The sequence below is a fragment of the Orbicella faveolata genome, unplaced genomic scaffold (assembly GCF_042242905.1).
Source record: "Orbicella faveolata isolate gen_17 unplaced genomic scaffold, um_ofav_v1 contig_34, whole genome shotgun sequence".
Lineage (NCBI taxonomy): Eukaryota > Metazoa > Cnidaria > Anthozoa > Scleractinia > Merulinidae > Orbicella > Orbicella faveolata.
The window spans coordinates 27,372,975-27,382,500 of NW_028301563.1; the positions used below are offsets into that span (position 1 = coordinate 27,372,975).

At 39.3% G+C, this 9,526-nt stretch overlaps 1 protein-coding gene across 1 annotated transcript in view; it reads right to left on the bottom strand.

Moving 5' to 3' along the window:
• Positions 1 to 2,808: 2,808 nt before the first annotated feature.
• LOC149105563 (uncharacterized) overlaps positions 2,809 to 9,526 on the bottom strand; it is a 13,161-nt gene continuing 6,443 nt past the window's right edge. Inside the window, exons 2-5 of the mRNA XM_089270659.1 lie at positions 7,746 to 8,477; positions 7,234 to 7,515; positions 6,942 to 7,021; positions 2,809 to 4,183 (exon numbers count right to left, since the gene is read on the bottom strand). Of these exons, the coding sequence (XP_089126785.1) occupies positions 3,512 to 4,183; positions 6,942 to 7,021; positions 7,234 to 7,515; positions 7,746 to 8,477 (1,766 nt within the window). The 3' untranslated portion in view covers positions 2,809 to 3,511. The remainder of the gene's footprint in view (positions 4,184 to 6,941; positions 7,022 to 7,233; positions 7,516 to 7,745; positions 8,478 to 9,526) is intronic.

Consider the following 9,526-nt stretch of genomic DNA (forward strand, 5'->3'; position numbering starts at 1 on the left):
TAACCTTCAGTTAAAGTGTTACAGTCAATCCAAACGCTTCAGACATGTCAGAGCCGTTCCCGCCAAAAGACCAAACGAGAAAGCCTGGATCCCACCAGTGTCGTTTCCAGTGCTACTCATTGTAAGAACGTCGAGTGAGAGCTCTGAGAATAGCAATGGGCTCACACCAGTCCCGTGTTAGTAAACACGAAAGGACCTGGTATTAATTTAGCCATTCAACCTACGCCCGAATAAAAATAAGCCATAATTACCTGGTTGAACTCTTTCTTATTCAATCCGCTAAGGTACATTTTGTAGCGGTTACAATTTAGACAGGTTGCTTGATAATCTAAAACAAAAAACAAAAAAAGTAAGGTAGATTAAGCCTGCTTCTAAAGAGAGAATAACGCTAAATATACACAGGGAAAACGGCCCGGGTGGGGAGTCCAATATGAAAAGATCGGAGGTGCTCGTCGTCTCGCTTAGAGGTATAAATCAAGTATGTCAAGGATTCTGGTCTCACTTAGGGTGTTGAAACGTCACTTTTATTAGCTGTTTAAGTATATTTTAGGTTGCAGTCGAAGAAATAATAATAATAATAATAATAATAATAATAATAATAATAATAATAAAAGAAACGCTGTTATTTCCGGTTTGAGGCTTATTTCCGCTGGTCTCTCGAATCCGGTCTACCAGCGCGAGCTCCTTTCCCGAACAGCGGCTGGTAATCAAACCTATTCTGTTTTAAATGATCTCTTTTAGGAGTCAAATAAAGCTCGAGTCACGTCCACGCCCAGACTGGTCTCCTTTAGGGTTTAATTCAAATTTTCCGACGAGTACCCCTGACCTTTTCACAATGGAGTCTTCCCTCTCGGGGAAACACTGCTACGATTAGGCGTAGACAGGGTACATTTGTAACTAACATAAAAAGTGGACATTTCTAACTACATGAAATGAGGCGTTCCAAGTGAATGTCATACCGTATTCACTCGATTAAATGCCGCGGCGTTTATAAAATTTTTCGTGATTCGAGTGCGGCGTTTATTCGAGGGCGGCGTTTATTTAAAATCCAATTTATTCCTTGAAAACAATAGTGTGGTAAGAGCATTGAAAGCGCATTGAGGTATACTCACTTGAAACTGAAAAACATTGTTATCAATGAAAGAAAGTAAAGCTGAACTACCGTATATTGTTCTCGTGTTTTGATTACATTCCTTAGAGCTTCGAATGTACTGATATTAAGACATTAATACAATCAAGGAAAATACTTTTTTAGGCTTGCTCAAACTTAATTATTACCGCATTTGTTTTTTGAGTTTATTAACATTTCTGCTCTAAGATGTGGCGTTTATTCCAGGACGGCGTTTATTCGAGGGGGGGGGGGGGGGGGCGTGCAATGGAGTAATTACGGTAACTGTCTGTGCGAAAAAGTTCACGTTAATGAACCGAAAGTAATCACTTTTTACCCTCGTGCAAAGATTATTAATCACTGTTCTGATCTAGCTCGTCCGAAGTCCAAGCTGCTCGCGGGGACCCCAAGCAGAAAGAGACACCCAGGCCACACATTGTTCTTTAGATAAGTGAACCAAGCCCTCACGTCCGATTAATGACCAAGATTCGCGGGGTCGTTCGACAAAGCTAGCTACCTTAAAAAACAGCAGGAGTCAAAAACTGTTTTGTTGTATCCTGCAAGCGCATTCACTTGTTTACTGCTTCGAAGAGAGTCGATGGAACGAGTCGCCTTACAAAGGAACTTCTTTTTTTTTTTCCGAGGCTATATATAGTTTTCTCGTTGCTCCCACGTGGCGGACAAAGGACATAAGCTCGCTTGCGACCAAGTAGCCTTTCCCACCCCCCTCCGCAGGTTTTAGTTTTGGTCTCCCAGTCCCTCACCGCAAGTGCAACTACTGTACTAATAGCGCACGCCGTGGTTATATGATTGTGACGCGGCAGAAATTTCAGAGCTGCCCTTCTCGTTATTATAACCCAAATAACTTCAACGCAAATAACTTTAACCAATGTTTAATAATAGCAGTTTTTTACTTTACAGTCCTCTGTTCGCGTTAATTTCCCGACTAAATTTCCTTTCTTCTAACGTCTAAGTTATACAAGCGTTGCTGTAATATAAATTTTCTCGTCTTTCTCGTGTTTATAAATGAATTGATGTTGATAGCATTAATTATATCACACACAAAGATACAGGTCTTATATAAAATTTATCAAAATATTTGTCACTACGAAATCAACAACAGAACTGAACAATCATTAATTTACTATCATTTAAACCCAAAATCACGGAAACCGCGTCAGTTATGTATTACCCTTAAATAATGCCATGAAACCAGAAACTCCAAGCACGTAATGGATTTTGTTTCTTTATTTATCCATTTATTTTTTTGTCCTACAACATACCGTAAATCCTCGAATTAGCGCCCCCTCCCCCCCCCCAATTAAGCGCCCCTTCGAATAAGCGCCCCTCCTATCGGTCAAAATTTAAAATAAGCGCCCCCCGCCTCGAATAAGCGCCCCCCCTCCCCTCCCCCTATTTTGTGGACGAGTAATGAGACAGCAAAGGATGTATAGTTTTCGTCTTGTAATATTAGATTTGTATGTTGTTTCAGTTTGTGACCACCATTTCTAATTGTGCCGCGATTTAAACTTTAGGATCAGCTGTTTACGTCGATAAACACCTTATGTTGTTGTTTGCGTGCAGATGATGTATTAAAAAAATGATCATGTCGGTGTACGATTTGGGAAAAAATTAAATAAGCGCCCCCCCCCCCCTCCCCCTCGATTAAGCGCCCCCTCTAAAAAGCGCCCCCCGTCTTCTCTTAAATTTGAAATAAGCGCCCCGGGCGCTTACTCAAGGATTTACGGTAGATATATATTTTTTGTTCTTCCTTAAACCAAACTGTAAACTGCAAATTCTTCCTTCATCTCTCCTGTCCTACAATTAGACATAACTAGACTGTGGTTTAACTCGAAAACTTAACAGCTCATTTATCCTCCAGTCTCATTTAAACAAGACTATAACGGTTACCTCATCTAAAACAAACTATATTAACTAACTAATTATGTTTCAATATTTATATTTACAATGAGAAAATAAAGCTGTTCAATAACGTAAGTGAATTGTGTCTTGTTCTTTTTTTAAGTTATTATTTTTTTTTATTATAATTAATTGAGTTGCTTGCATTTCTTTTATCCCAAGAAATTAAAAATCCCTTGCCAGTCAAGCTTAGTTATTAAACTTAATTGCCGTATCCCTGTTATTGATAATATTTTAATGTATAGAGCGAAAATATGGTCAGAAATTTATTTTAGATAAAATCGTTGTTCATTCCTAATGTCTGATGACGTTCTTATGAAAAAGAAATGTAAACCGAAATGAATTAAGCTGAATTAATTTTGTCAAATCCTGTGCAATGTTGTTGATGAGCACTTGTATGAAAATTTATCTTATAAAAACAAATTTAGAGTTCAGCAATAACTTGAAACGTAACTTGCTTGAAGATGAAGCTTGTGGTCCTACTCAACGGATCCACAGATTTAACGAGTAGGACTGGGATGGAGCGTTACTTGTATTAGCATCATAACCAAAGTCATATTCAGTTTCGCTCGAACCATAATCAACAAAAGAAGCAGAGTCTCGTTCTGTTATTCCAATCCCGTGATCAGCACGCCAACAAGAGCTTCCTCCTCCACCAATCATCATCACTGATCCATCACCAGAAGAAAGTCGAGTAAGTGAGTCACACCAGAAGCCGATCTCGTTGGCGCTTTGGATATTTCCACTGCACTCAGCCTGTTGAAACCCGTCTGTTGACTTGTACTGACCGCCATATTGAACCGTGCAGCTTCCCAGGCACTGGTCACTGGCCCAAACTTTGCCATTTCTGAAGTCGCCATTACTTGTGATTTTTGATCGGAATGTTTGTCCAGCCAAACAGTTACCTGTGGTCTGTAACAAAGGAGTGTGACTGGGATCATCACTGCGCGTGATCTTAAACTCTCTGCCGCTGACCAACCAAAATGCGGGTGATATCATGTCAGCGTTAACAGATGGACTGTATGTTGTTCCCATGGCAACTTGCTGGTCATACCACCAGTAACCACTGTCTTTCATCCAGTTCTTGTTGTCATTATTTGAGAATCGAGCGATAAAAGTCCATCCTTTGCCATCTGATGTCATGTCACAGTAAACCTGGAATGGAAATGAAATCGGCTTCGTGTTAAGCACGTTTCTGTAGTAGTAAATATGTTATCAGAAAATGGTGCCATTGTTATGTACTGTACCGGTTTTGTTTTAAATTGATTTGTTGTTGTTGTTATTCCTTTTTTTTCTATCTGTTCATATTTTTAAACGTTTGAAATTTTAAGTAACAGACGACGAAATCAACGAACAAGGAAAACGAGAAATTCAATTTAGGCGTGTCTCTTGACAGGATTATTTAAGATCCTCCTTAAAATGATTGGTGATGCTCAAGCACGGTATAAAAAGTCGCAAGAGGACTGACGTTCGCGCTAATTCTTGAACTACCTGGATACTCCTGGAATTAATTTATACATGGGCGCCTAAAATCTTCTTGAAGTTATCTATTTCCTTCCGAAACTAATTGAAAACCCAGTGAGTTTTCGCTTGATGGTAAACGGTATCAGCCAATACAAGCTAACACAAATAAATGTACGCACGACAACTGCTAATTCATTATTAAATATCGTAGATCATGGTAAACAATTACTCCACGAGCTCGAGTTTATTATGAGATGATAAATAGCCAACTAGTTACGTAGTGCCGAGTAGGCTAATAAGCCTCTCGTATTTATCAAGCGGGAGTAGAATAATTGTTTTATTGAAAACGCACCCAAAATATAGAAAAAAAAAAAAAAAGAAAGAAAGAAAGAAAGAAAAGAAAGAAAAAGCGACCCGAAAAGTTACACGTACATTTACCATGTTTATATAGCATGGTATAATGCTCATATACTAGGATAGCGAAGCGAATGAATTGCACTGTCCAGTGATCTTTTTTTTTTTTTTTAATAAATAAACGGTAGCCACCATTTGGCGAGGCAATTTGCTGGGCCGATATAATTCGTTCGCGGGGGTTATGTGTTCTGAGAAGCGAACAGCCAAGTTTCGTTCCAAGAACGAAGCTCGAGGAAAACTGCGAGCTTCGAGGAATAGACAATGTCCAAGCACAAATATCTGCACATATATTAAAAGTCAAATGAGGCTATTGTCCTTCAAATGATTTTCGCAACTCGCGGAATCCTTTCAAAATAGGGAAATACCACTGGGATATTCCTCAGTTTTAGCTAGGCATATTCAGTCACGTGATACGTTTAGACCAAATGCGTGCGAGCGAAAATGTTTGAAGGAGTATAACAACGATAACTAGTCTCTTATGATGTCGCGGTTATCGCGTATCAATAGCTTAACCTATACTGTTGCCTCCTGGGTTGGATTGTAATATGTTTGGTGCACTTTGCATTTTTCCGTCCATGTTATCAACTGTAAGTCATTTGTAATTAAGATCAGTTTGAATTGAAACTGTTGCAAATAGATCACAATACCTGGAGAAGATAATATTATTTTCTTTCCTCACGGGCTTGTCTACGTTGCGCAGAAAGACATGCAGATATTGTAAGCTGTGTTTGCGAAAGTTTTTAACAACTAGGAAACATCAGTATCGGGGAATAACATCAGAAACACATAAACGATTCGGTAAAATCATCGATCAGTTCCTATAACTACAATCTTCCTCTCTGTCGATGAAGCCTCTCAGCTCACTTTGACTTCCGCGAATTGAAAAGCTATGGATTCATTGCAAGAAATTGAAGGCAATCAAGTCGCAAAAGATATGTAGGCCTGTTTATATGTCCTCGTACAATTTCTGGCTTCGTAAGAAAAGAGTCGCTTTTAAGACTGAAACAAACGTTGCCTTAGACAGAATTCGTGGAAGATTTAAATGAATAGGTGAGTTTTCGCCAAGTTACGTACGAGGCTCTCCTAAAATTCAGTGTAAAGTTGGCCGGGAAACTTTTTGGAACGGTAACTATTAACCGATGAAAATATATGAATCAAAACATCATGCGAACCAAAAGAAACTTGCCAAGGTTACTCCTTGAAAACTCTTTTTAATGTCCATGAATCCTACTGGAACTCTACGCACGTAATTGTAAAAACGTTGTCAAGAAAAAAGCATAAACGATGAACGATATGACCCAGTGATTTTCAGGGAAACTTGCCAACTAATACAAATTTGTATTCTTATACGCACCTTGTACATGCATTATTATTCAATCATTTTTTCAATTATTTTTTTTTTATTATTTCTTAATAAATGTTCATTTTACAGTTGGAAAGAGAGTTTTAAAGCGGTTTACGAGATCAACATGCGGGTTGTATAAGATTATAACTACCTTGGTTATGATATTGATGAGACTGCAGGATTGCCCTCATTGTCTGTAAATGTAAATTTTCCTTTGTTTCGCAACTTAGCTTCCTTCAGGAAGGCATGGACAGTTTCCGTGTTTTCCTAAATCACAACTTTGGGATGCCGACCTGTGATCATGGATTTATATTAATGTCACAGGGAAACAATCTTGAACATTCATGATTCTACCTCCCTATTTGCATATTCGACATCCCTTGAGATACCGCATGCGTATTGAAGATTTTCCCTTTGCTTCAATCTACTTAAAATCCGTTGCGTGGACAACTAAAAACATTTTCTGATTAGTACTCACGGAAGTCTGTTCTGAGTCCAAGTTGTTATGCACAAACCTCTTCAGTATTCCCATGATTCCATGAAGTCGTATTGTTTATGGTTTATAATTTTCACCCGAAAACAATTTTTCAATCAAGTGTATACGCTAGACTAAATTTATGGAGCATATTTAATATTTCTTCGATCTATAGAAATTAATTTCATGGTGATAACTTTTTTTTACTTGCTTACTTTTCCATGTGCTAGTAGATATTCTCCATCAGGTAACTTCTGGCCTGCAATTGTCAAAACCTCTTGACACGAAAAGGCAGCTGAAAAGTGGATTCAAAATTTTACCATCATTATTGCGTTAATACTCTTTTTCCAAATTTAAATTTGAAGCCCTTTTTTAGGAAGTTCTATTTCAGTTGCATATTTGGCATCTAATTAATTATTGCAACCGTTGGGCGTTTTTTTTTATTCAGTGTCAAAGAAAGATATTGTTAAAAATGGTTTTAAAGGTACAGAATGCAGTACACTCAACTTTTCGTAGCTAAAGTGACTGTAGTTGTCTTCTCTGCCAGACCAAAACGGTTTCTGGCTTCACAGATGTAATCTCCGTCACTGTTGTACTTGACCGGGTTAATTTCAAGGCATCCGTTTTGCTGAGAAGCCAGTGTACTAAGTGTTGAATCGAAAGACTGTCCAGCACGTGACCACTGTACCCTGGGTGGAGGAGAGCCTGAAGCCTTGCAACAAAGACTTAAAGTGGATCCTTGAGCTACAGCTACACGTGAGGGAGGTCTGTTGGTGATTACCGGTGGCTCTAGAAAAACAGACAAATCTTTAGTTCTTGTTGATGGGGGCAAACAAACACAACTGCATAATGTCAATTAGAAAAATGAGAAAATCGTAAGCCAGAAAAATAAAAAAATGGAAGAAATATATATAGCTTTTATTAATTAGAGAAATAACTTTACCCAAAAAGAAACCATCAAACAACGACACGTCGAATTTGCAGTAGTTTAGCGAGAAAAAGTACAGGACAGTATATACCTCTGAGTCGCAATCTGCTGATGGCCTTAAGAATTCCATGACCAGTATGTGCCGTGCACATGTAGGATCCAACATGAGACCTTTGTACATTGTTGATATGCAGTGTGCCATCTTTCACAGAGGTATCTTTGAGCAAGGCACCTCCAAGCTTACTCCACGTTATCTGTTTAGATATCTGACCGTCAACCCAACAGTAAAATATTGCCGGTGTGTTGATAAAGACTTCCTGGGACACTGGATATATACTGATCTTTGGGTCAACAGTGCATTCTCCTTTTGGTCCCTGGAGGCCCGTATAGCCCCTGTTCCCCTTGTTCCCTTTCAAGCCAATGGAGCCTTTTTGTCCTGGACGGCCCATTGGTCCAACATCTCCTTTTATCCCAGGAATTCCACGAGGCCCCTCGTCGCCCAGGTCGCCCTTAATTCCCTGGGGTCCTTGGCGCCCTTGACCTCCACGTGGTCCCGAAACTCCTTTAGATCCCAAGGGTCCCCGGGGGCCGGGTATCCCTTTGGCTCCTTTTTCTCCCTTGTATCCGGGATATCCGTGGGCACCACGGTCCCCTGGGAGACCTGGGGGACCCGGGGGACCCGGAGGTCCCACTTGGCAAATTATGTCTTTGCTGCTGCATGCTTGACTAAATTTCTCCTTTATTTCTTGGCGGACTTGATGTAAAGATATTTTTTGTGTAGCTTGTGTTTGGGGCACATTTCTTCTGTTTCTTTGGCGATGTCCTGAAAGTGAAAGAACTTGCGCGTTAGATTTCGAGCATCTACGCAGTGACAGATAGACCGTGACAAAATTAATTGGACTCCGGATAGAGTGGTCTATTGTAGACCTCTAGACTGGGTTAATAACTGAGTAATAGAATAATAATGAATATTAGTAGAATTCTGCTAGTATACTAATGCAAATGCTGTAATCTGATTGGCTGAGCCCGCATTGAACACTATCAGCCATTAGTGTGCAGTGGCTGGAGGTCGTCTAGGAAATGGCGAGGTTTTCTTCGTTTTTCCAAAGTTTTGAAGGAACATTTTGATGCGAATGGATAATTAAATTCATGAGAAGTCAAAATGAAGGACATTAACGATTTCTTGACATTTAAAAAAGTTGGTAACGGTAATATTTGAGCGTAAAAGTTAATTTTTAAAAGTAAATTTTACTACATTATTCTAAACTGGAAGCACAAATGTAAGCAAACATTTGCAATTGTGTACTCGTTTATCGTCAGCGTAAACAAACTCCGTTCGACTAATTCGCTTATCATGTTCCCCTGATGAATAAAGTAGACAGTATTTACATAATCTGCCGTTCCTTGGTTCAGGCTCACTCTTATAGATCTTGCCTCCATAGTTCTTTTCCACCGATTGCAAACAATATTCAACTGGATAAGGACTGAGCTATCTACGTGTCTGTCGCGACTGGAAACAATCAACTAATGCAATCAAAATATAGTTTTTCCCAAGTTTAACATTCGGAAAGTCAAGGCGCTTCAAAGTCGTGTTCGTTTTGAAACAAATAAATTAACAAAGGACAATTCCATCAGATTTCGATAAAATGCCACCGTTGAGGCGTTTAAATTCACCTAAATCCAACGCTGAGAGCACAAAATAGCGAAGCCTACGGCGACAGAGTGAAAAGAAGTCAAAGAAAGATCCAGCACAACTCAGATGCACACATGCTCACATATTCGCCAAATGTCTATCACATGTAATCACATGTCTTAGTATTAAACAGTACCAGTTTACTGGCCGTGACATGCCTCTCCAAAAATCAAGCGCGG